Raw genomic sequence first — 24911 nt, 5'->3', positions numbered from 1 at the left:
CCCCAGAACAAAAACAAGCTTGGTATCACAACAAAACTTATAACAACCACGATACAATCCTATATTTCTCTGCTACTATATCGGCAAGGCGAGAAGTGAAAGAGGGGGCGTAGAAGGAAAGGAATGCTCTTCACTTCTATCGGGCACACAACCAGGATCTCAGCACTAATCTGTCGCTCGCTACTTTCTCCCCCACACTCAGTTCAATCTTCCCTAATCAGGTCCTACGTTTCCTCGCCCCTCATGGACCAAGACCGCTTTAAGCTCGTCTTCTTCGCCCCGTTATCTCATGTGGAGGCCTGCAAAGACGCCGTATTCGACGCCGGCGCTGGCCAGTACCCGCAGGGGAAATACACCAGAGTCTGCTTCCAGTCCCCAGGCACCGGCCAGTTCCTCCCTGGAGGGGATGCAAATCCGAACATCGGTAAAGTCGGTGCTCTGGAGTTTGTTGAAGAAATGCGGGTGGAGGTCTTGTGCATGGGTCGAACCACGATGCAGGAAGCTGTAAAGGCGCTGGTCAAGGCTCATCCGTACGAAGAACCCGGTTACGAAGTTTACAAGCTTGAGAATGTTTCGATTGAAGAATAATGGGCTAAATATCCTGTTTTATCGCATGTTGGTCGATCAATGGGCATTTCGAGCGGTGAAAAGAGCCATTATCCTGACATTCTATCCCCTACCGTCTGCGGCTGTTGTTTACGAATCCTTCGATGTCTGAGACGAATGATTCCCCTTTGCGGCTAATTTCGATGGCGATGCAAACGAGAGAGTGTTGATGGAGATTCATCCATTAATGACCGAGCTTTTTATATTTCAGTAGAGTTTCACATCTATTCATCTCGGTCGAGTGAGCACAGTGGCCTTTGCGACAGCAGTTTACGGCTCAGATCCTGTTCGTCCCCCTTGTAGCCTCGTTCGTTTTGGTTCGCTTCTTCTGTACTAGCAATAATATGCCCGAAGCGAATGCTATGTGTTTACTTAGGGACACCATGTAATAGTGACAGCAGGTCTTTTTCACGAAGTGCATTTACATTTTTTATGCCCTCATAAGTTGACCAGTCAGCTATCTTGAGAAGTGATATATACCTAGTGTTGACGCCGTCTATAGATATTGTACTTGAATCATTGACTGCACAACGAGTAATACGAGCTAATTATTTTATATAACCACGTAGATGTATAAGAGCGCTCACTGTTGGTTCTTGTAAGAGTCGTCTGTGACTTTATTGTTGTGCCTCGGCATCCCGACGTCATCAAAAAAGAAATAAAGAAGTAAAAAACTAAAAAAGAATAAATTGTTAATCAGCCAAAATCTCACGTCCAGAAATTCAACCACAGATACCCAACGCTACCCTAATGAGTCCCTGTCTATGACATTTATTGATTTTTAAAATATTCTCAAGTCTCACTGAGATGATACATATTCCACTCTATCGACTGAGAGTGTACGTATTGAACCCCGTCTATGCGCCTTGATCCAGCCTGTTGTGACTCCACTACAAGTAAACTTATCGCGCAGGCATTATTTAACCGGGCTGCGTATTTTTAGTTTCGATTCCGACCACCAGATACCCAAGGGGACTTCTATCATATAATACAGGTTGCCGCGCTTGTGGAGGAGAAAGGGACAGCTAACCGTCCAGCCGCTAAAACGGCATTAATAAATCTGAATCGCCTCTTCCCCGCTCTCCGCCTCCCGACTGCGCAAAAAGTTCCCCAAGCCATGACAGCTCGGAATGGTCTGCTGGGGAAGGCCCCTAGAGAAACCAACGGAAAGGCAGGAGAGAGGATAACTAGAGTCTTTCCCGTGCACAGCTTGAATTTTTCAATCCAGGACACGACGAAGACGCTGGTCGAAAAGTGGACAGCAGAAAATGAGCGAGGGAATCCGGAGGCCAAAGTTTTGCTTGAGGCGGCAGAAGCACTGCGCACGAGCGATATACCAGTGGCGTTCCCTACAGAAACTGTTTACGGGTTAGGCGCAGATGCGACCCGGAGCGCTGCCGTTCAGGGCATCTACAAAGCAAAGCAGAGACCGTCGGACAATCCCCTCATCGTCCATGTGAGCTCAAGAGAACAATTACGTCTCCTTCTATCGCCATCGGATAGTTTGCGTGATGGCAAATCCGACTCGGGAACGAAGCGATCTCAACAAGGAGGAGAAACGAATCTCATTCCCCTAATATACGAGCCTCTGATAAGTAGATTCTGGCCTGGCCCGTTGACCATCATCCTACCGAACCCAACACCTTCCCCACTCGCACCAGAGGTCACATCTACGCTTCCTACATTTGGTGTTCGAATGCCATCTTCTCCACTTGCGCGGCTCCTCATATATCTCGCCGATAGGCCGCTTGCCGCTCCGTCCGCAAATGCGTCAACCAAGCCATCCCCCACCACCGCTCAACATGTATATACCGATCTACAAGGGCGTATTGATATGATCTTAGACGGAGGACCCTCTGGCGTTGGGGTGGAAAGCACTGTGGTTGACGGGCTACTATATCCACCCGCCGTACTCCGGCCGGGAGGAATTGGTATTGAAGAGATACGTGCCTGTCCCGGTTGGGAGGAAGTTCGAATTGGGTATAAAGATGGCGCATTGCAGGGTAAAGAGGTCCCGCGCGCTCCCGGGATGAAATATAAACATTATTCACCAAAGGCCAAGGTTGTTCTATTTGAAGCAGGTCGAGACCTTGAAGCTGTTAAAAGCAGGCTGCTCAGGGATCTAGTAGGGCTTACTTGCCATAAGGGACAGAACGGGGATAAAGCCAAGCCTGACATTCCTCGTGTGGGGATTGTCAGGACCAAGTGCTGGAAGAAGGGATTGGGCATCCGGGGTAATGATTGTAGTGTCAGCATTGGCGCAGCTGGTTCCGAAACACCGAGTATTTCCAATACCCCAACGAATCCATTCAATTCCTCTTCACACGTAACTGGCTACCAATCAACTTGCCTTCGACTCCTCCCGTCTATAGAGCTCAACTTAGGCACTCCAATCGAGCTATTCGATATCTATATCGGCCCAGACACAGATTCTATTGCACGGGGTTTATTTTCTGCCCTACGCGGTTTAGATGAGAAGAATGTTTCCATCATATATGTTGAGGGCATTTCGGATACTGAAGGCGATCTCGCAGCTGCGATTATGAACCGGCTGCGAAAAGCGGCTGAGGAGGAGATTCGAGGATGAAATTGGGCAAATATTTTTCATCATCCCCGTCTTATCTCCTCTTGGTATTCTTTCCTCCACGTTGATAGACAACAAATACATAGATTTTTGGTTACAGTTTTGCACCTCTAACAACGTAGTTCATGATCATGTGCAGTGCAAGCATCCATACACGTTATCATGCTGATTTAAGTTAGACCACGCCCTTCGTATCTTTCATATTTGGATTCAAATGATAATTTGCCCCTTGGTATATACTGGAGTATTATACACATAGATATTTCCATCTCTCGACGTAGCCAAACATTCCCATTCTTACTATTTACCTCCTTTACCCTTCCCACCCTTCCCACTCTTCCCACCCTTCCCTCCACCCTTCCCCTTCCCGACCTTATCGCCGCCACCGCTACCACCAGAAACAATCTTGACCTTGCCTACAGGGAGAGTATTCATAATTTCAGCTTCTCTCCACCCCTTAATAAGCTCCAACTCCATCTGGACCAACTGCTTAAGCCCATGAGTGGCCCCATCACCTCCTTCACTCTCCTCCCCATCCAACCGTTCGTTGTTCGCATCTACTTCAACCACCTCGACCTCACTCTCATCTTTCCATTTCCGTCTCCCTTTCCCTTTTTCCAAAGCATTCACAGCCGCAGTCGCATCAACAACCCACTTCCCACAAATTTCCTTGACAGCCTTTCCCTTCTTGAGAGGCCCTGGCTGCAACTTTGCCCGGTACTTATATTGGCCTAGAGCCATCCAGGGTGCACAGACAGGAATGGCCGCGACGATTTCGTCACCTACCACAGCAGTGCCAATCAGGGAAGGAAGACAAGAAAGATCGGCAGCAGTATCTGCATCATCGAGTTGTATATCACCGCCATCGGCATCATCCCCACCCCCTTGTGTCCCCGCCTGCTGCTGCAGTGTCTTTTGTCGTTCGCGCTCAGCCTGCACGGCTCGATCGTGCTGTGCGCGACGGCGTTGCTTTTGGGCTTCAAGCTCGGCTTGTCGATCTGCTTTCCTCTTCACCGCTTCGCGAAGCTTATCTGGCTTAGGAGCAGAGCCCAGGAGGCGGAGCGCGAGCTCACGGTCCTCTTCGTCTTGGTGCTGGTATTTGGTGGCGATCTTTTTGTTTTTACCTCGTTTTCCACGGATGTTTGGGGTTGAGGAACGTGATGGTTCGTTTGGGGTCAAGCGCGACTCAGGATCGGTAGGGGGCGTGGAGGCTTGTTCAATGGAGACACCCTTTTTCAATTGACCATTTTCCGTAGCAGACAGGCGTTTGGCAGGGCGTGCCGCCGCAGAGTCCGTATGCGGCTCCGAACCGGCCTGTTCCTCCTGGGACGATGTTTCCTTTCCTCCCAATGCTGCCTCCTCCACAGCTTTGGACTCCGCGTGATCATATTCTCTCTCATCTTTGGCATCGACATCCTGGGGCCTATCTTCCCCAATTTTGGACTCCCCATCTTCACTGTCGGAGTCGCTCGATTCGGCCTTCTCATGTAAGAAGGGATTTGTTCGCTTATCGTCCGTATTCTCTTCAATTTCACCGTTCTCTTCATCCGAACTATCATTCTGCTCAGGCTGATGATATGTCTCCTTGTTTTCAGACTCTCTTGGTGTTTGTTGGTCGAGTCTTGATGGCAACTCCTCCATCCCCTGAGTTTCCTTCACACCCGTTGTAGTAGACGAATCATCCTGCACTCTATGTTTCGTATGATTTTTAATACTCTCACTACTGATTTGAAACATTACAGCAAACCCGAGAAGAAGTTGAGCTGGGGGAAGCTGGTTTTTCTCGCCGCGAATAACAAAGCCACCCGTTTCCAGGTATTCCCCTGAAGGCGTAGTTTTGGAGACCTGGTCTGCATTTACCCACCACGCACCCATCACGGCTTTAGAATGCCATGCACTTGAAGTTGCTACGCAAAGGTTGCCGGCTTGTGAAAGAGTTCCTGGTGGGATAGGAGCATCTGGGGTGTCAGGTTTATTTTTGACGAAGAAGGGAATAGCTCCTTGAACATCAGCGTGTACATATACATCCCCCTTTTTCAAATGTCGTCGGTACAGGATTTCCGTTTGCTGGGCGTCTCTTCCGCTGCTCATTGAGTTAGTATGACAAAATAAGTCAGGCACAGCAGGATATGAGTGGTGACGAACCCCAAGGCAAGATATCCATCAGAAGATATGAAATATATGAACTTCTCAAACCAGAACGGTGTCCTCACAGGCCGAAGCACTGGTTTATTCTGTTTCAAGGCCTGCTTAAGATCCGCAGTCACCTTCTTTTCTGTGCTCTTTATAGCCTTCTTCGCCGACATTAGCGTCTTTTCTTCCTTCACGGCGGCAGCTTTCTTTTGTTCATAGTACTGTCTTGCATTAGCCCAGGGCGAGATCCCAAGATCAATATCAATAGACAATAGCTGCTGCTGTAGTTGCTGCTCTGGTTTCTTCGAACCTCCCAGCTTCCTCTCGCTCTCCTCATCTTCACTACTTTCCTCATCTTCGTCCTCCTCATCAGATTCATCCATCGGTTCTTCATCTTCCGTAGGCTCCCCCAAGAGTAGCGTAACCGTATTCTCGTACAATTTCAGCGGTAATTTTATAACCTTTGCTACTGGATTTTGGCGAGTCTGTTCCATCTCTATCAAACGAGCAATCTCTACCCAGTCCATACCCTGCGCTATCAACCCGTTGACTGCATTCATCGCCTCCTCAACGCGTAATAGATTGGCTTCGATCGCCTGCGCCTTGCGCACGTGAAGTTCCCGAGCTTCCTTCAACACCCCAACACGCTTTTCCTGATCCTTCTGTGCAGCTTCGAGTTTTCTCTTGGCCATCTCTTCACGCTCAGTAAGTCTCGATTCCAGCTTCTGACATTCGACTGATGAGAAGTACTCGTCCACAGCCTTGTTGAAGGTGTCAAACTTCAGAATTGCCATGTCAGCTTGATTCTCAAACTGTTTCGGCTCGAAGGGATGAAAATCAACATATTGGAGATTTTTCGACTTGAATGGATCAGTAGCAGTCACTTCGCTATCTTCCACAGATTTAATTTCTGTCTTCGAAACAATATAACCTGGAGTGTCATCTGCGGTCGAAAGACTTGAGTTGACGCTTTCTGCCTCCACAAGTGCCAACATGAGCTTTTCCACCAGCTCGTTATCCCCCAGTACCTGCTCCGGTTTTAAACTCGGGTCAACACCAGTAATATGGAATACATGTTCAAGGAGCAGAGGCGGATACTCAGGGAATCCCAACGAGACAGCTCGTCTTAGTGCTTCGGCCTGCTTCTTTTTCGCCCTCTTGGTATTCCCCGCACCCTCTCCAGACCCCGCCACATCCTTCGCCTGCTCTAACGTCTCTCTTAATCTCTCAATAGATAATGGCGGCACCCCATTATAATTCTGCTTGTTGGTAAGAACATATTGCAAGCCCACTCTAACCTCTTCCTGGTCATTACCTTCAGGCACAATCCGGTGGAGTGCAACGATCTTGTACTCCTTGTCGGTCAGGATAATATTTCCTCCTGCGTAGAACTCTAGGAGGACATGGAAGTTGCCATCGCTAAGCTCAATGTCGATGATCCTATCCGTGCCCACTTGAGTGACGGCCGTGACCCTTCTTGTTTTCAGGAACTTGCGTAAGCGAACAATGAACGGCGAGGGAGCGGCGGCAGTTGTGCGAGAGTACTCTGTAAGATGGCATCTGAAGCCGGTGTCGACGATGAGTTGCTTTCTTGTGTCTGGCTTGGCTAGCTTGAAGAGGTATATTCGCTAGGAGAGAAATATATCTCAGTAAACCAGGTCTGGCCGTGTGCACAGAGAGGGAATAGAACTGCTTACCGATGATAGGTCGTAGATGTTTGAAATTCGAAGACCAACCAAAGCCTGTGAGAGCTCCCGTGATATGACCTGCTCAAAGTTAGAGTGCGGAGACAAAACTACCGGCATTGACGAACCTTAACATCGAGAGAGGAGAATCGCTGCTTCATTTTCACCTAGTTCTAGAGTGGTGACTGGGCGACTGTAGTGAGAAGAGGTGTATTGTCCGGAAGTTACACTTCTCTTTGGAAGAAAACGCGCTTGGGGCGACTTGGAGTGACGTAGGGTGGGGCAATAAATCTTCGAGATTTAATACTGCGCGAACAGTTATCTTACGAGAATTCGGGTCTTTTAATACTCTGTGTGCATAGGATGGCATCCAAACACCTGGGATGAGCTGGGGAGCTAAGGAAATGCAATAATAACTTGTCTAGTTAATATGCGCTGACTCTTCGGTTGGTAAACCACAAGAAAGAGATATATAGACATTAAGCACATGCAAACCTAGGGGGAAATCCATTCTATAAATATTCCGCAAGAAAATAAAAGATCCCTCGCTCAAAGACCACATACGAAAACGAAATAGCACCCATTTACGCCAATTGCCCAGAGCTATACCCCGACAAAACAAGGGCCAGCACAAAATATAAAAGCCGGCAGAATCCAACAAAAACTAGAAACCCCCGTCATTTCACAAACCATGCCTCAACTGCTCCGCAAGTCGCCTCTTGCCGAACTCCCAAGCATTCAGCAGGCCTTGTTCCGACAAATCGATCCCCTTCATATTTGGGGCATCTTGCGCTGGAGCACGGCTGACACGCGAGGCAATATGTACAGCATCGGTCTCTAGGAAGATGCCGTCGTCGACAATCTCATCCACCGCTAGCGAAACAAGGTCATAGTTTTCGATAATGCTGCGCTTGTCGACGCCGGACCTATGGGATTTGTGCGAAAAGGGACGCCAACCTCGTCAGCTTGAAACGAACAGAAGAAAATCAAATAAAGAAGATCAATCTGATGTTAAACGGTCCAATGCACAAGGCAGGAAAAATATCTGCACACCACATACCGTAGCAAAATATTCAATGAGTCCCTCAGCGCAAGAACAACATTGTACAGCAGAACTTCGTTCTCCTCCGCCCCGCCAACGACGTAGAGCATCACGTCGCCTTCCGTCTTGAACACCACGACCCGATTGTCATACAGGATAATATCACTCGTTTGCTTGACAGTCTTCTCTAGCAGGCCACTCTCAAACGCTTTCTGGTCCTTTACCGTGGGATACGGGTTTGCGCCAGGGTAGTCTAACGAGTTGGCCGCGGTGCCGGCAGGAGGGTGTGGAGGGGAGTAGTACTTCGCAAAAATCCTCGAGGAGTCATCCGTGGACATTATAAGGATCGCATTGACGGAGAAGAGGGATATTGGGACCGGCATCTTGACTGCGCGGGTTGTATGTGAAGCAGGGTTCTGGTGGGAATTTCTGTTGAGGTGTTTATGATGGATTGATAATAATAATGCTCAAGACCACAGGCCACAGTCGCTGGCCGGAGTGAGCTGTCTATAAATCACGTGATACAATCCGCCCCCTTTTCGAACGAAGTCGAGAAATAAAATTTCATAATTAGATAGCACCACTGCTGGTCTTTTCTTACTTGTTAAATCTGAATATCTAGGCGTGAAAGAGAGATATTTCGGGAATATGAAACCAAGGACCTCAGCTGGCACCAACATTGAGCAACAACCCATGGCACAAAAGAAAGCGAATGTAAAGTCTACTAACAAAAATAGACCGGTAAAAACATAGTAAACATATATATGACACAATAGGAGGTAGGGGAGATGGATGTAACAACAGTATTAATATCTATACTAAGAGAATAATAAACAGAAATAGGGGTTAGGTACAGGATTAGGATACCGCGACATCAGTTTCAAGAGCCAGACACAATTTGCTATCGCCGCCCTAGACATTTATAAGCAAAAAGAAGTAAATATGTTCAATCGTAAATAATAATTCATGGACCAGAGATGGGATTTGTAACGCAGAAAAAGTGGGCGAAATAAATAAAGATATATCAAAGCACGAAAATGCAAAACCATTTCATTACGGGAAGAGAAAAGGAAATAAAACATAAAACGTAAGAAGCGGGTGGGCTTATCTTGCAATCAGTTCTAGCCAACACTAGAGCATGCAATTCGCCCTGCATATTAACTGGTATATTCATGTAGCCCGCGGTCTTGCAATATCTTCCTAGAAAAGAAAATTAAATCAAAATTAAGGTTTACCAAAGATTATATCAACATGGTGAAGTGAGGTTTAAATGTAAATAAAAGAGCCAAGGCAGTTGGGAAAGGAACTTTGATACATGTAAATGAGAACCTGTAAAACTTGCACATTATCCCCAAGGGCTTGTAGATGAGGGAAAAAAAAATTGGCCGTAGTAAGTCCAACAGGTATAACGCTGTCCAAAAGAAGGAGGGAAAAAAGCCATAACACATGAAAGAATGGTTGAAGTTGTCGAATCAGGTGGGCGTGACATTTGGAGGATCGGTTTGCCCAGGGCGATTGAACCAGGAAATCCAGCTTCCGCGATTCGCCTTCTTACGTGCTTCTTCGTCAGCTTGGTCCCCGCCTTCAAGCTCCTTGTTCTCCTGGACGAGGCGCAAAGGTCGCAATTTATTCTGCGTCATCACTGCGCCGGTATAGTTATTCATGCCCGGGCTGGAGCGCTGAGGGCTGGATGTGCCTTCAGTTGAGCCTACCTCACCGCTGCGATCGCTTGACACGCTAGGTGTGCTGTTCAATCCTCGATCGTACGCCCTGCTAGAGATGGAACCGACAGGGACAGATGCTCGTTTTGATGCGATGCTAGAATTGAAGAACGATCCTTGCCCTGAGGAGAGTGTAGGGCTGATTCCAGGGCTCAGAGGGCCATTGGGTGATGGACCGCGGTACATCTGACCTACGACAGCAGCAGCGGTACCATCTGCTTGATCCGATCGGGTCCTCCGGTGCATTGTACGTGAACGGTGTAGCGGGATACTTGGTGCAGTGTCCGGATTTTCATTGACCGTAGGATGGGCCTCGGGCTGGGGTTCATGGATTGGGCTTTGTGTAAGATTACTCATTGTCCGCGGTTTGGGCTTGGGTCGGGTAGCTTGACCTGACACAACGGACTTCGCCCTTTGAAGAAACGATGTCCCGGTACTTTCCACTTTGTCTGACGGTGGGGGAGGTGGAGGTAGATCCTTATCGGTATTGGCCGTTTTGTTCACGAGGGCCGACGGATTGGTGTCATTTTTGTCCAAAATATGCTCGAAACCCTCAGTTTGGAGCAGACGCCCTATGATCCTTTCAATATAGAGGCTCAAAGCCTTATTTTGATCTTTGAGGGATTTAAGCTCTGTTTCGAGGCGTCGACGGGAGTCAGCATCTCCGCCTTCGCCAACCGATTCAAGCTCATCTGCGAGCGACCCGAGCCCACTGCTCGCCTGTCGGTTTTCTTGGTTGTTCTCATGCATGAAATCGCCCTTGGAGAAATCCCCATTCAATGTTTTCTCACTTAGAAGAAGCTGGTAGCTCTCATTGTCTTCCATCAGGCGAGCGTTTGCCATTCTAGCTTCCAAAAGTTCGCGCTCCAGGTCATGTTGGCGGCCACCGCCTAGATTTTCCATTTCGACAAGCTTTATCTGGGCTTCCGCTAACTCGAGTCTCAAAGACTCAATGAGCTTATCCTTTTGTAAAATTAGCTTTGAATTGTTTCGGGAAGGGCTGCGTTGGAGCTGGGAAGATGGCGCGAATTGCCCGTTCTCGAGATCTGCCGAGGCTCTATTTCGAAAACTCGCTATAAAAAAGGGGGCAGGTCAACAATCACATAAGCCATCTTAGTTCAGCTTTAAAGGGAAACTTACGCGATCTGGAGACGTTACGCTCATTCTCCACATTGATACGAAATTCCTTCTGCGCAATGGTTTCTTTCAGACGCTGAATAGTTGACTCTAAATCCTCCTCCCTTTTTGTTTGTTGGTCCTTTTCATTTGCCATGGCCACCCGTTCTGTCTCATGAGCTTGCTCCAGATCACGAATTTGCCTTGTCAATTCTTTAACCTCTCCCTGGAGCGCGCTTAATGCGCTGTCCTTTTCATGTGCCTGCTCTTCAAGTCTCTCCTGTTCGCTAACCGCTTCATCAAGCCTCAGCTGCAGGACGCCTAGTTGTTTCCGGTACTGGTCAGAGACAGTTTCCGCTTTTTGAACCTGCTCTTTCAGTTCATCGATGAGAGCGGCGTTTTGAGCTCTGGCATCGTCGTCTGAGGGACTCGAGAAGGTTCTGGGTACAGAGCTCATGCTGAGGTTGGACCGGCCCGCGCCGGGTTTACGGGCTGCTGCTCGAGCAGAGACAGGGCCAGGGGAGTGCCTTGAAGATGGGGATCGTCCAAAACCATTAACAGAAGACTGGGTCGAATGTGAGGGCATTCGTGCGGTTGGAGAAGTTGCTGCAGAGTCCGTGGTTGACGTTCTATGACCACCTCCCCCATGGGAGGCCTTTCTTGTAGTTCCGGACATGGCGCCGGTATGAGAAAATATAAGTGAACAACTCGTATTAACACATGTGTTTGCAACAAGAAATCAAAGCAGCCTTGATCGAAACTGTGTCTTTTAAAGGCTGAGATGGTCGGGGGGGGCGCTGTCAAAGGTAACAACGACGAATAGGCTATGAATGCGAGATCTCGATCGAGACTGTGAGAGGGCCACTGCGTTTTGATTTATCCCGAGGATGGCAGCTGACAATAAGTAGAGGACAGATTGACAGTAACGATAGAATAGTCTCTTGATGAATGGCTAGCAAGAGTAACAGTTATAAGAGTCAATGATGAAGGTGTCTTACATTGGGGAATAGTTGGTTGTTGTTGTCTCGAGACAAGGCGTTGACCTCATCAAGGGATGATACAGAGCTGATACTTAATACAGACGGATTAAATACCGAGAACCTGCCTGCCATTCCGATCCGTGGCTGGTCTCCCCAAGCAATAACCGCCTTTTTGATGTACGGCCGTGACCAAACGAACAATACGACGTAATTTCCGGGCAACCAACGAAGGACCCTCGGGCTTGGCACGCTAATCTATTTTGGGAAATAGCCATACCGCATCGGCCAATCAGGAGGGAACCCTTCCCAAATAGGACAAAGCGTGTCGTTGCCAGTTTGCGCTCCCCGAGGTTCGTCTGGCGTTTAAGCACGTGATGTCTTTAAAGAGAATAGTGGATTCAGACCGGGCTGGGCAACGGCCGCCAAGACCGGCCAAATAAAAAGTCTTGGGCATCAAATTCGAGGTTGCAAAGCGGGTTGGGTAGGGTAGCGTGGACGGATAACGGATACAGGTGGCTTTTCTATACGCTGATATTCTCTTCCTGTAGTTTCTGAAACGAACACGCACTGCTTATATGCCCTTTGTGCCAGCCTGTGTCCAGCAGCGGACTAAGTGCCAACTGACGATTGCGCCTTCAAACAACTCCGTCTCATTCTCATGTATCAAGTGTACGTTTTCTGCCCAGGAATCTGATCACTTGCGCAATAGCTTCGACTTCTTTTCATTCCCGTTATGTTTAGTAACCCATTTGACGTGTCACTCACATATTCGCGTGCTGGGTTGAGGAGGACACTATCCTGTTTTGCTTGCACGCCCATTCCCGGGCACCAAGTTGCTGGCAACAAATGAGCCGACGGAGCAAAGACCAAACAAAACCTAATCTAGTCATTCAAGACTGTGAAACAGCAAGAGTTAGGTTGCCCTGTTGGCCGCCACTGATTTGGGCAAAAGTTTGATATTTATGAAGCTAGGATTGAAAGACTTTATATTGGTTTGGCACCAACCACCCATGTCGAGTCCTAAACCTTTACAACCTAGGAATGTTTCTCTGCCAAATTTCCTGCTTTCAGGGCACGTCCAACTCTGAAAGGCGACAATAAAACAGCTGCTTAGATCTTGCACGTTTTTCCAATGGGCAGCTCGCAATATGGTGTCTCCGCTCCGATAGATAGTACTTATCCGTACCTTTTAAAGGAAAATAAACTCCAACTGCTACAGATTTCACAGTGGAGATTCCCAGCAAAATGTCAGAAATTGGCCAGATTGGCCTGGGAGAGAGTAACAATTATCCAGAAGTTAAGGATAAATAAGGACATGCACCCTTTCAGAGTTTGCTTCTTGGGGAGCGTCGCCGCTGATTTCACCCCTGAGCTTCTTCGTAAATTTACGTGTATGGCCCTATATATTACTATTCGAAGCATTTGACGGATGCGCTGAGTTTGCGGATGCTATGCGTAAGATGCATTGCATTCTGGAAGCATATCGGCAGAGCATAGCTTCGGAGAGTAGCATGCTGGACAATATGTTATCGAGACTACTTAATGCCCTAGATAAACAGAAATAATATTCTCGTTCCTGGAGAATGTAACGTAGTCAAATAACCTTCCCGATCAAATACTCTCGATCAACCCTGTACCGCCCCACCAAAATTTGTATGTAGTGTTACTTTTGAAAACAAACATAATAAACAAATTAAGGTAGCGCTTACATAACAGATTAATTACTGCACTATCGGAAAAATATTTGTCCGTGTTTTTTTCCAGCCCACACAAAAATTCCATTCGAAAATTCGCTAAAACTCACCCAGCTACATACGAACGTCAACCTCTTCTATCGCCAATCTCCATTTCCTGCCGGAGCGCGAAAACCCACCAGTTTCAATTTCATACCTTTAGAGAGTCCTCCTGGCATTTCTAACGCGTTACGATGGCACCAAAGAAGGCTAAGAAGAGCACCGACAACATCAACTCGCGGCTTGCGCTTGTGATGAAGTCCGGCAAGGGTGAGCATATCCTGCTATTGAGAAATATTTCATTGTGAAGACGATCGATTCGATCGCTTGCTTCATTTGCAGATTTGATGGGCGCTCAGACTAATTGGTTTTCGAATAGTCACTCTGGGTTATAAGTCTACCCTCAAGTCCCTCCGATCCGGCAAGGCCAAGCTCGTCATCATTGCCGGCAACACTCCTCCCCTCCGCAAGAGTGAGCTTGAATGTAAGAAACATCTTATATTTATTTTTCTGGTTTATGACCCATGCGCCCAAAGAATTATGGCTAACAATTCGTTTTTCGTTTTTGCAGACTACTCCATGCTTTCCAAGACCAGTGTCCACCACTTCTCCGGTAACAACGTAAGCTAAGCCAAATCTCATACTATTTCCCCTCGTTCTTTTCCCAGCATGCTCCATCCACCGGCTCGACTCGTCTCGACTCAACTCAGAAAACCGTAACTTCATTACCACCACCGTGACATGTGATATTGAGCTCCATGAGCCATGCTACACACGGGAGCTGAGTCGAGCTCGAGGGTACGAGCCGGACCGGGCGATATATGTAGTCATGTTCTACCCAGCGAAGAAGCTTTATCATGTCTCCCTGCAACATTTACAAGAAACAAAAAGCTTTGGAGGGTATCGAACCAAAATCGCTGACTATCGAATACTTTTATTTTTCCGCTCTTTCCTTCCCACGAATGCGGGGGATGGAAATTGTGGGAAAGTAACTTTTTTGCTCCACTTTCTTTAGATCGAGCTTGGAACCGCCTGCGGAAAGCTCTTCAGATGCTCCACCATGGCCATCTTGGATGCTGGTGACTCCGATATCCTCAGTGGCACCACTGCTTAAGTGAAAACATTTCGTATGGATGACGGGATGCTTTTTCTGTGAGGCAGGTGGGAGGGTGCTGCTGCCACCGCCATTGCATTTGGAATGGAATGGAAGGGCGGCAGGTGCCTTGTTGGGCCTTGCTTGTTGGAGATAAATAGCGGACTCTTTAGTTTCCCTCTACCTCCTAGCTGGAGCCTGTGTATGTACTGTACCGTACCTGAGCCACTAGCCTGGAAATGAAACTGGACATGAGAAAATGGAAACACAACAAAATAAACGTGACGTCGACAAATGCAGAGCCAAAAACATAATGGTGAAGCCAAAATCCAATTTATCCGGAGAGACGCAGAACTGCTGCTTGTTAATGATTCATCTCACTTTGTTCCATCTCCTGAAGCCCGATTGGAATCGTAAACAGTTTTATAAATTAAAATATGAGGCCACACATCGTAATCAAAATTAAAAATTAAAAATTAAAACAACGCGCCGTCCAAAAGCAAACCGTACTCCGTCGTGCTTATCGTGATATATATATACCTTGGCCAATCTTACTAATTTTCATAGACACTCTTAACGATTGTATAACTCCCAAACCCATGCCCAGGGCCTACTTCCCCTCTTTCGACTAAGGGAAATATATCTGACTCTAAAGACACCGTCCCACCACCTTTCCCTAGAGAATTCCTCGCATGCGGCGAACGTGGTGAAAGCGGCGAATGCGGAACATGTCCTTGAGAAGAAAATATTTTAACATTGCTGCTACTGAGTTTGTTCGTGCGTATTTTCCTAGTTCCGCTGGACGAGGCACCGGTTCGGTCGCCGAACATCGCTGGGAACAACTTGCGGAGGAGAGCACGGATTGCCGGCATACATGCGCAGAGGATGCTGGCATGCCCTTCGATAGTACTCCAGTAGCCGACGGGAACATGATCCCCTATTAAGTTTGTCAGAATAGGAGGTAAGATAGGTGCGAGGGGTGATATGTATGAAGAAGTGAACGTACAGGTTATGTTATGGGAGTTACCAAATTGAAGTAACGACTTCAGGCGGATTATGCTGACGATTGTGACGCTGTTTATTTTTTCCCTTGTTAGAACTGAGTCGTTTCCTTCGTGACCGCGAAAAGGGTACAATCTGTGCAATGAACGAAGTTGGTAGTGATGGGAGTCAGAAAGGGGAAACTAACAAAAATCCCACACCAAACATTAGTAGGATGTGGATCTTCTTTTTCACTGACAACGATAATCCTAGAAGTTGCTTGACTGGCAAGGTGATAATGACGATGTCCAAAACGATATTTATTGCTGCGCTCAACCATCCGATGAGATTGATATTGCTGCATTTGTAGTTCGTATGCTCGCCATCCCAATGTTCCCAGGCCAGATGGACCGGGTTACATTGGAACAGAGCGGCAAACACAAGCGCAGTCCCATAGGCAATGGTAACGCTCATCACGACATAACAGGCGATTTTGAACTTGTGTGAAGGGAATATTCGCAGGTAGAAGAACAATATGGATACTTTCGTAACGTTCATGGTGACAAAATACATTACTTCTTGTACGTAATAGACCTGAATGATTAGAAGGTTAGTTGACACCATGTTCTTTCGTTGAGACCACAGACCATGCGATGGAGCGACTCACTTTAAGAATGTATGTGATTTTGTCAAACTGAACATTCCACATGTCCTTCCCCAGACCGGCATTGGCGACTATACACTTCCGAATGAGAAATAATCCAGGAGAGGTAACTCCAATGAGAGGATACTTACGAGGTACCGACAAAACACCCAAAGGTATACCAAATACCTAATAAATTATCAGCATATTGTCGAAGATCAAGAATATCAATATCGAAGCCTACCATAGCGACTGTGATGGTCCAGTCATCTGCATGAAACTGTCCACCAAAGTATGGTGCCTTCGATATCATGCGCAATATGAATGCGGTAAAGGCAACAGCAAGTCCCGTTACTCCGCATATTGAAACCAAGGACGTTCTGTCTCGTTCAGAGTGTCCACAGAGATTTTCTGAGATACGTTTCGCAGCTTTAAATACTGTAATGAGTAACCAGGTTTAGGAGATCCACGGTGACAATATCAAGCGCCTGAGGTCTTACTGAGGGCTTCTCTAAATGTGCAGTGTCCTAGGACACAATTCTCGACAGCCATCGCCAGGTTGTCATCCGAGCAAACGCATGTTGGATCCTGGAGAAGGCAGGGGAACTCTGGAGCTAGTTGGGAAAAACATTTTGTCTAGAATGCATCAGTTGAAAGTTAGCAGCCGCACTCTCTCCAAAGAGTCAATAAGAAAATAATACGCCGCAGGTAAGCTTGCTGCAGTAGAAAACCTACGGCACATGTTGGTAAATCGGCGATTGAATCCGCTCGCGTTTCAACGCCTGCTGCTGTGGCTAGGGAGGCCAAGCCAGCCGCGAGGGCAAGCAGAAACCGGAATCCCCTCAGCTTTGCGGTTTTATACGTAGTTGCTAGACAGGCCTAGGTAACCCAGACCACATATGGAATAGTTGACAGCACACAACACCTGGCAAATCCAACTGATTAGTTGTAAATTGAACTTGGTACTTCAATCCCTGAGTATAGTATGGAGAATATAATGCCCTATCAGACCTGGAACAGATAATGCCAAGATAGGAAGAAAAGAAATGGGGGAGGGGTCGAATATGTAAAGCTGCTGGCCTTCAGAGCACAATGCTGAATGAAGCCTTCACCAGTGTTCTGTCGATCGCATAAGGAGGCAGCGGGGCAACGCAAAACAGCAACTCCGTAGATATAGAGTCGGGGTAGCATACGAACGACAAATCAAAAGAACAGCGGATATTAACGATGTTGGGACCAAAGAGCTGGGTTAGAGCACATATTCTTCTCCATGGAGCCAGATCAGGGACCTCGCCAGCATCCACGGGTGCTCTGGAATACTATGAAGGCAAGGGAAATTCAAAATACTTCTGTGCCTGCTCGTCTTCGGTCCTCGGACGCAAAGTAGATAGTGGACCGATGCCCCATTTGTTCAAGGCATCCCGGGGTTGAATCTGGTATCTCCAGTTGTCAGTGGCTCTGGACCCCAGTGTTTCTCCACCCCAACAGTGGGAACAATAATGGTTGCATGGTAATAATGGGTCCGGCAAACTTCAAAGAAGGCTTTGTCCAGGCATATTACATCTCTCTACGGTACCTGTGTGGCTCTTTGTTGAATTAATAAATGTGACAATTGACGATTCGTACCAGGTGCCGTGTCCGAACAGCACGTGCTGCCGATGCTAGCGCGGGTGGCGCGTGCCTAGCCGGGGATAGGGTTTTTTGTGGTGGAGCGCAACTCGAGACAAGCAACTTCAACTGAAATCACTACTCACTTGGGATCCAGGATCATCGCAACTCCTTCAAGCCTAGCCGACTCAGGAGTGGCACCGGGAAATTGTTGAAAGCGGAGACTGCATGCTGCAGATACCTTGGCAAGAGATCAAGTTTCAAGTTCTGTTCACCACTCCGTACGCTGCGTAGTATGACAATCCTGCCCTGCCCACAACGAAGACGTAACAAGCCGATGTCACCCCGTCTTTCTGGCTACGTCAAACAGTGAAACGCGCTTCAGCCTTGTATGAGATTTCAAAACTCGAATTTGAAAGGACTTGGCGTTTGCTGAGGGTTAGTAGGAATGGAATACACGCCTCGTTAGGCATGGCTCACGATGCATAAAATCCGTTGAGTGTCTGGAGGGCATCCTGTAGATAACTGTTATTAGAGTCATCCGCGGCCGTGTGAAAACAGGTTGAAATAGGCTTTTTCATGTCCCATCGCCAAATACTATCGACATATTCCCAGCAATTTGGCCAATCAATCTGCCATAAAGCCAAGTGGCAAGCCAAGTATGAAAACTTTAACCATGCTCCTGGCCCCTGGGACCTGGCAAAGGAGATGGCATGCTGCTCGGAAAATATGCCATTTTGGACGTTAGGTGCGTGATCCCAAAGTCTCTCGGGATTCAATAAAGGATAGGACGCAGGGCACCTCCGCATCTAGAAAACATCGCGGATGTCCCAGCGAAATTTTTGTCCCATCGCAATAATGTCGCCTCGGTACTCACGGAAAACGCCTGAGTGAATCCCTCTGCCTTTGCCTTAAGAGTGAGAATTGATGTAGAGCATATAGTAATACCTTCATCAAACCTGGCTGTGCATCTCTGACGACACGCCCCTTAGATGCCCAACTTCAGTGTTAGAATGCGTTAGGTCTGAGGCTAAGTTTCTACTGCAACGGTTGATTGCAGTAGTTAAAGCATATCAGCGAGCATGTCAGCAGATGAGGCTTCTAGCTTGTTGCTAGCAATCATCATCGTCATTCTTTGCCTGGAGTTGAGGCCTTCCTTTCTTGTTTGAGGAAGGTTTGATATCAAAGTCATGTGACTAATCGCCAGTGGCTTACGATTAGTAATCAATTCCCCCTTTGATGTCTTATTTAGGATATTAGGGCTTAGGGTATGGTCATGTGATGTCACTAGCCCCGATGCTTGGAAATCAAAAACGGCAACACTTGAATACTTAACCGGAATCTCTTCCACGACGACGACGACAACGACCGACAACACCGCCAAACCACATATCACCTAGTTCGCAGGAAGTGCTGTCATTGCTCCTAATCATCCGACAAAATGGCACGTCGTCCAGCGAGATGTTACCGCTACTGCAAGAACAAGGTACGATGCTGCTGATGTTCCTGTTGCTCCTTTTGATTTTCGACATGAACATCGTTGTGGGGAAAGACGAAACTTCGCATGCCCACCAGCCGAGCAAGGAGACGTCAATGACTGTTGTTGAAAGCACCTGTCTGTCTATCACTGGCTCCGTGTGCGATTTTCGGCGTGCGATGTGACAGGAGACTGCTGACGCATTTACTGAAAACTAAATGGGGCCAAAATTCTATGTCAAATGCTAATAATTGAGCTTTTGCCATAGCCATATCCTAAATCCCGCTTCAACCGCGGTGTGCCCGACCCTAAGATCCGTATCTTTGATCTTGGTCGCAAGAAGGCCAATGTCGATGAGTTCCCTCTGTGTGTGCACATGGTGTCCAACGAGTACGAACAGTTGAGCTCTGAGGCTCTTGAAGCTGCCCGTATTTGCGCCAACAAGTACGTAGCCCACCACAACAAATCGAGTCCCGCGTGTAAGCAATATTTTTACTGATGCCATATCACCAATCCAGGTACCTCGTCAAGGTCGCCGGTAAGGAAGGTTTCCACCTCCGCGTCCGCGCCCACCCCTACCATGTCGTCCGTATCAACAAGATGTTGTCGTGTGCCGGCGCGGATAGACTCCAAACCGGTATGCGTGGTGCCTTCGGTAAGCCCAACGGCATCGTCGCTCGCGTCAACATTGGCCAAATCCTTCTCAGCGTTCGCACCCGTGATGCCCACCGTGCTACCGCCGTCGAGGCTCTCCGCCGCTCCATGTACAAGTTCCCCGGCCGTCAGAAGATCATTGTCAGTAAGAACTGGGGCTTCACCCCACTGAGACGTGAGGAGTACATCCAGCTCAGACAAGAGGGCCGTGTCAAGATTGATGGTGCCTACGTTCAGTTCTTGAGAAATAAGGGCAACATTGAGGAGAACATGAAGCGATTCCCAGAGGCGTATGAGAATCTGTCGCAAGCATAGATTTGTTAATGAATGGGAAGAAGTTAGCTTTTTTTTTTGATTTTCTTTCCTTTTTTCTTTCTTTTTCTATTGTTTTATGACACAAATCTAAGCGTTTACAAAAAGGATTCAACAAACAAAATATAAGATATATCCCTGGGACTCCATCCTTGTCTGTGTAATGTTTGTGGAATTGGATTTTCATTGATCCATCATGAAAAGCATGGGAATCTGTTGATATGATGGGCACTGTGTAACAAGTTCATGCATTCTAGATTTATCTCTGATCTGTGAATCCTCATAACTATTTTACAGTTCAACTATTCAGTGAATTTCAATAGAGAAGAGTTTTTCTTTTTCTATCTCTCTTAGACACTGATGGTTATGAACTGGTGAAAATAGCATTGAGTATCAGTAAGTCAGTCAGTCAGTTTATATGACTCTTAAATATGAATGAAAGTCACATTTATTCAAATCTATATGTTTGATCTTCATAAGACTACAATATAAATGTCAATGTTTCTACAGTAGTCTTTCTGTGTCTCTGCTTCTTCATGATATGGACAGTCATTCTTCTCTATGTGTATACTCAGTCACACTTAACTGAATTCTAGTGAGATTAACAAATTATTTGGGAATATGAGAAATATGTTGATATGCCAGTAACTCAGTGATCATCACCATGTGTAATTCTTTAGCTGGTGGTGTGTTGCAGCGCATACACAGTGTGTGGCCACCCAGATATAGGTCTCAAGTATTGCTTCGGCCACATATCTAGCTTATAAACAACTAATTTGAAGTTACCAAACTGCTTTCATATATACATGTAAGAGAATAGACAGCCTCCCTCTACGCGCCTTTCCGTGCTCCCAAAAGGTCATTTATGCTATCATTCGAAAAACAAGAACCAAAGAGGCATCCATTCCCATCTAGCCTGGCCCAAGGATTCCTCCCCCTAATCCCTCTTCCGACGCGCCTTCCAATGCCCTTTGAGCCATCTATTCACTTTCCGTGATATACTTCAAATGTGTATGTGGGCAGAGCATGAAAAAAGGTAGATAAAACACAAGAAAGAAAGCATGTTACTCCACGCGAGAAGGTAGCAAATAGAATCATATATGCTTATCGAGGTCCAAGAAAGGCTAAAGGGGGAAGAAAGAAGAAAAAAACCAATGATGCGAAGATGACCTCGTTCGCTATTCACCACTAGAGCATAAATAATTAAACATTCGTTTCAAACATCGCGCCAACTCCCTATCCCTCCAACCGCAGAGACAACCACGCTTCCGCTCCCAACGCTACCCCCAATATCCCAGTAATGTCGACTCGACCCACTACCGCCAGCCATCGTCCGCTTCGCCGAGACCACAGACATCTTTGCACTTTGGCTTGCGCAACTGGAGCTAGGGCGGCGGATATGATGGCAGAGGATTGGGCTAGCGGGCCCAGCCATGGCAGGGCTCGAGAGAGATGTTGAAGGTTGTCGGGCATGCTGCCGGGCCATGGCCCGTTGGATTTGGGATTGGGAGCGGGCATGGGCGCGCGCGACGAGGGGGTGATGTTGTCGGATTATGGCAGCGCGGAGGGAAGAGTCTTGTTGATTTGTTGGGTGGGTTGAAAGGGTGGTGGTGGTATTGGTGGAGCTGCGACGGCGAGGGGACGTGTTTTTGTTATTGTTGTCGTCATTTGTGAAGGGGATGTTTTTGCTAAAGCGGCTGCGCAGGAAGTGGAAGACCATTTTGATATCTAGCTCGCGTTCCCAATACTCGCGCTCGCGTTCAAGGCGGGCGGCTTCTGAGAGGGCTTCGCTGCTTTGGGGGATTTGACCTGCCGTCAGTGGCGCAGGCTGGGTATTCGGGTCGTAAGGGGAGAGGGGTGCTTCTTCCCCAATTTCTAATGCAGCGTTAGCTACGTCTCGGAGGGTGGGGCCGAATTCGTATTGGGGAGAGTATGTTGACGCAAGATTGGATGTGGTATTATTTGACGCGGTTCGAGACAGGGGAAATGGCCGAGAGACAGATGCTATGGGTGTCGAAGGAGGTGGAGAAATAGGTATACCAGCATACTGTTTAGAAATAGATGCTGAAGAGCGAACATAAGTGCTGAAGGCACCTGGATGTTCACATAGTTGATGGACCAGAATTCCCAACTCGCGAGCAATACGCTCCAGGAGCCTTTCATGCCAATGATCGTCGGCGTGAGGAGCGTCACTCACGTCTTTCAGGACCTCGTCCCCATCCAAATGATGGTGCAAGCCATCTAATGTAGAATCGCTGAGATCGTTCACTGCGGACATCTCATCTTGCTCTCTTTTCTCAGTCGGGACAAGCGACTCACCCAAGATGACTGAAAGTAAGGAGTCATCGATACCAATTAAGTCCCGAATGACTTTCCGGGTGATCCTTCTCCAGAAGGACTCATTAGCTGCAGCATCATCATCATCATAATCATGCGATCCTAAATCCTGGCTAAGACGGGATTCTTGAGTACCAGCTTCGGAGGCATTAGTTTCCAGATCGATTTTCCCCGCATCACTCTCAAGAGCCTGTCGAGCTACTACTAATCTTTCGCCAGTATGACTTGCGCGGCTGTTTCTTCTCCGCCTCGTCTCCTTCTCAATCTCCTGCAACAAAGCACGGCTCTGTTCCATCCTCCACTGCTCAATTCTCTGCCATCTCTCGCGCTCTAACTCGCGAGCCTGGATTTCTTCAACAGTCTCCAAATTTCTCTGGACACTAGACCGCCTTCTATGTCTACCGTCACCCCACCGTCGCGGGTTGTATTGTTCATGTTGCCAGAGCTGATCCTGTACATCCTGGCTCGACGGGGCAAACAAACCTAACCCGTCATGTGCTGGGAGGATGGCGGTATCATAAGGGCCTGCCTGAGTAGATATTATCCTGTATCTAGTAGGTTCGCGAAAGGCATGTAAGCCATCGTCCAGGCTGTCAAGCTCTGTGGTATCATCTTCCAACACATCCTCATCAAGTTCATCTTCAGATTGGGATTGGGCAGCAGTGTCAAGCGAACCAAAATCACTGACTCGCGACAGGCCAGCTGTGCGCGGTGTTCTTTCAGTGGAGGTGGTATGGGTGCGGGCCGTAATGGAGCCCGCGTGGGAGGGCGAGAAGAGGACCCATTCTGTCGACTCTTCGACTTGTTGATGCTGCTGCTGCTGCTGTTGTTGCTGTTGGGGGCGTTGCAAGTACGCAGCCGTAGACCTGGTCTCGAGGCTGGAGGGCTGAGGGGCGCCAGTGTAGGCTTGTTGCCTCTGTGGAGGATGTGTAGGTAGACGGAATGCCATGGTGAAGGTAGACACGTAATGCGGTACCCCACTCCAAACAACGGCAAAGGAGATACAGATTCAAACACAACAGCAAAAATAAGAATATATGAAAATTTGCCCACGAGAACAAGATGAAGGGCCGTCGTAGGAGAGAACTCAGTGAGGCCAGGTTGAGTCTTTGAAGCAGGTGAGGTTGCGGAGATCGATGTTGGTTGGATGTGACTGGCGGCTGACGAGACCGAAAAACAGGTGACGCAGTTGCCCACACCCACCACCCGCTCGCTCCCCGCTAAACACGGCCGGGAGCAACTTAAAACAACAAACACGATGCGGATAGGAGTCAACTGACTAAGGGTCACGGCGTGCTATAGGCTAACCTGCGATAAAATAGCTTCTTTTTTATGGAGACCGCATCTCTCTTTATTGTAGTCAAAATGATCTAATCGTTTTGAAGGGGACTTTGGTCATTTTTATCCTCCGGTGAGGTCAATATCTCCCGGTTACATTCTTCTAACTGGACAATGGACATGCGCCCCCACCATGGATCGTCCCTTGTCAGTGCCCAAGCCTGCAAAAAGTTGCATGTATGTATGGACTGTACATGTACTGGGCGTACATTATCTCTGCGTTACTCTACCAGGTGTGTGGCAAGCCATTGGCTATTGAAGTTACCTATTTTGCTTTCGTGGTCGAAATGGAACTTTCTACAAACGAGCTGAACAAAAAGGACTTATAATCGCATTGCAATCCGCTATAATGTGTGCTTAGCAAGCGTGGATCGCGTTGGGAAACGTTAAAAGAACTGGGCCTGGATTAGTGTTTGATCCTACCAATTCCCCCAGGAGACCTTGATCTCGCGCCTCTTCCAGGGGGTGGGGGTTTAAAAAACTGATATCCGGATGCCCCGGCTGAAGCCTCTGGTTCCTTGAGTGTGCCCTTCTTTTAAAGATACGAATTCGCTAGAGTTTCTGGCCACTCATAGCCTTGGGAAGGATTATAAGTGCTCTATGGAGTACTGTGCGCGTATCATACCAGACGCCTAGACGCACATTTCAGCAAGAGCCCACTTTTTATCTGGACATATGTTGGGCTGACAGTCTGACACTGAACACAACGATAGAACAATAATAATAATAGCTAACAAGCATCAAATGCTCGCTTACGCTCGCTTTTCTGCTTGCGCAGCCCCCTCTACCACTTCCACTCCTTACCCTCTACCCCCTCTACCACCACCACCACCTCTACCGCCCCTCATCGACGGCTAAAAAGTGGTTG

The 24911-nt window shown here is 47.7% G+C and overlaps 9 protein-coding genes across 11 annotated transcripts; 4 read left to right on the top strand and 5 right to left on the bottom strand.

Moving 5' to 3' along the window:
* Window positions 1-14: 14 nt before the first annotated feature.
* On the top strand, window positions 15-1309 carry BDCG_02791 (uncharacterized protein). The gene has a single exon (XM_045418356.1). It carries the CDS (start codon window positions 124-126, stop codon window positions 586-588), a length of 465 nt encoding a protein of 154 aa, XP_045274957.1. The 5' UTR covers window positions 15-123; the 3' UTR covers window positions 589-1309.
* A 4-nt stretch (window positions 1310-1313) lies between these two features.
* BDCG_02790 (tRNA threonylcarbamoyladenosine biosynthesis protein) lies at window positions 1314-3885 on the top strand. Its single transcript, XM_045418355.1, has 2 exons — window positions 1314-1445; window positions 1550-3885. The coding sequence occupies exon 2, from the start codon at window positions 1724-1726 to the stop codon at window positions 3191-3193; it is 1470 nt and encodes a 489-aa protein (XP_045274956.1). The 5' UTR covers window positions 1314-1445; window positions 1550-1723; the 3' UTR covers window positions 3194-3885.
* BDCG_02789 (tRNA threonylcarbamoyladenosine biosynthesis protein) lies at window positions 3491-7169 on the bottom strand (the record flags this gene model as incomplete). The annotated part of the gene is made up of 4 exons (XM_045418354.1): window positions 3491-5273; window positions 5336-6951; window positions 7021-7089; window positions 7137-7169. The coding sequence occupies 4 exons, from the start codon at window positions 7167-7169 to the stop codon at window positions 3491-3493; spliced, it is 3501 nt and encodes a 1166-aa protein (XP_045274955.1).
* Window positions 7170-7690: 521 nt separating this feature from the next.
* BDCG_02788 (coatomer subunit zeta) lies at window positions 7691-8433 on the bottom strand (the record flags this gene model as incomplete). Its single annotated transcript, XM_045418353.1, has 2 exons — window positions 7691-7934; window positions 8069-8433. The coding sequence occupies 2 exons, from the start codon at window positions 8431-8433 to the stop codon at window positions 7691-7693; spliced, it is 609 nt and encodes a 202-aa protein (XP_045274954.1).
* A 1089-nt stretch (window positions 8434-9522) lies between these two features.
* On the bottom strand, window positions 9523-11563 carry BDCG_02787 (uncharacterized protein; the record flags this gene model as incomplete). The annotated part of the gene is made up of 2 exons (XM_045418352.1): window positions 9523-10844; window positions 10912-11563. 2 exons carry the CDS (start codon window positions 11561-11563, stop codon window positions 9523-9525), a joined length of 1974 nt encoding a protein of 657 aa, XP_045274953.1.
* Window positions 11564-13537: 1974 nt separating this feature from the next.
* Window positions 13538-15614, top strand: BDCG_02786 (60S ribosomal protein L30). Its single transcript, XM_045418351.1, has 4 exons — window positions 13538-13870; window positions 13980-14084; window positions 14172-14221; window positions 14616-15614. Exons 1-4 carry the CDS (start codon window positions 13795-13797, stop codon window positions 14712-14714), a joined length of 330 nt encoding a protein of 109 aa, XP_045274952.1. The 5' UTR covers window positions 13538-13794; the 3' UTR covers window positions 14715-15614.
* BDCG_02785 (CFEM domain-containing protein) lies at window positions 14102-19065 on the bottom strand. Of its 3 annotated transcripts, none has more exons than XM_045418349.1 (10): window positions 18727-19065; window positions 18072-18690; window positions 17053-17903; window positions 16818-16953; window positions 16562-16746; window positions 16470-16506; window positions 16342-16409; window positions 15883-16268; window positions 15700-15767; window positions 14102-15630 (listed from the first exon to the last, which is right to left on the bottom strand). In XM_045418349.1, the coding sequence occupies exons 4-10, from the start codon at window positions 16867-16869 to the stop codon at window positions 15248-15250; spliced, it is 1179 nt and encodes a 392-aa protein (XP_045280157.1). In that variant the 5' UTR covers window positions 16870-16953; window positions 17053-17903; window positions 18072-18690; window positions 18727-19065; the 3' UTR covers window positions 14102-15247. The 3 variants fall into 3 exon arrangements, with proteins under 3 accessions (XP_045280157.1, XP_045280158.1, XP_045274951.1); XM_045418348.1 differs by lacking the exon at window positions 18727-19065 and having other exon boundaries at window positions 14505-14668; window positions 14823-15630; window positions 16562-16755; window positions 18072-18433; XM_045418350.1 differs by having other exon boundaries at window positions 16562-16953; window positions 17053-18690.
* Window positions 18013-21155, top strand: BDCG_02784 (60S ribosomal protein L10-A). Its single transcript, XM_045418347.1, has 3 exons — window positions 18013-19411; window positions 19671-19846; window positions 19921-21155. Exons 1-3 carry the CDS (start codon window positions 19367-19369, stop codon window positions 20369-20371), a joined length of 672 nt encoding a protein of 223 aa, XP_045274950.1. The 5' UTR covers window positions 18013-19366; the 3' UTR covers window positions 20372-21155.
* On the bottom strand, window positions 20749-24070 carry BDCG_02783 (uncharacterized protein). The gene has a single exon (XM_045418346.1). The coding sequence runs from the start codon at window positions 23652-23654 to the stop codon at window positions 21585-21587; it is 2070 nt and encodes a 689-aa protein (XP_045274949.1). The 5' UTR covers window positions 23655-24070; the 3' UTR covers window positions 20749-21584.
* Window positions 24071-24911: the final 841 nt, after the last annotated feature.

This window comes from Blastomyces dermatitidis, assembly GCF_000003525.1.
Source record: "Blastomyces dermatitidis ER-3 genomic scaffold supercont1.3, whole genome shotgun sequence".
Lineage (NCBI taxonomy): Eukaryota > Fungi > Ascomycota > Eurotiomycetes > Onygenales > Ajellomycetaceae > Blastomyces > Blastomyces dermatitidis.
The sequence above is the reverse complement of the archived record's forward strand: the minus strand, read 5'-3'. Positions and strand labels throughout refer to the sequence as shown.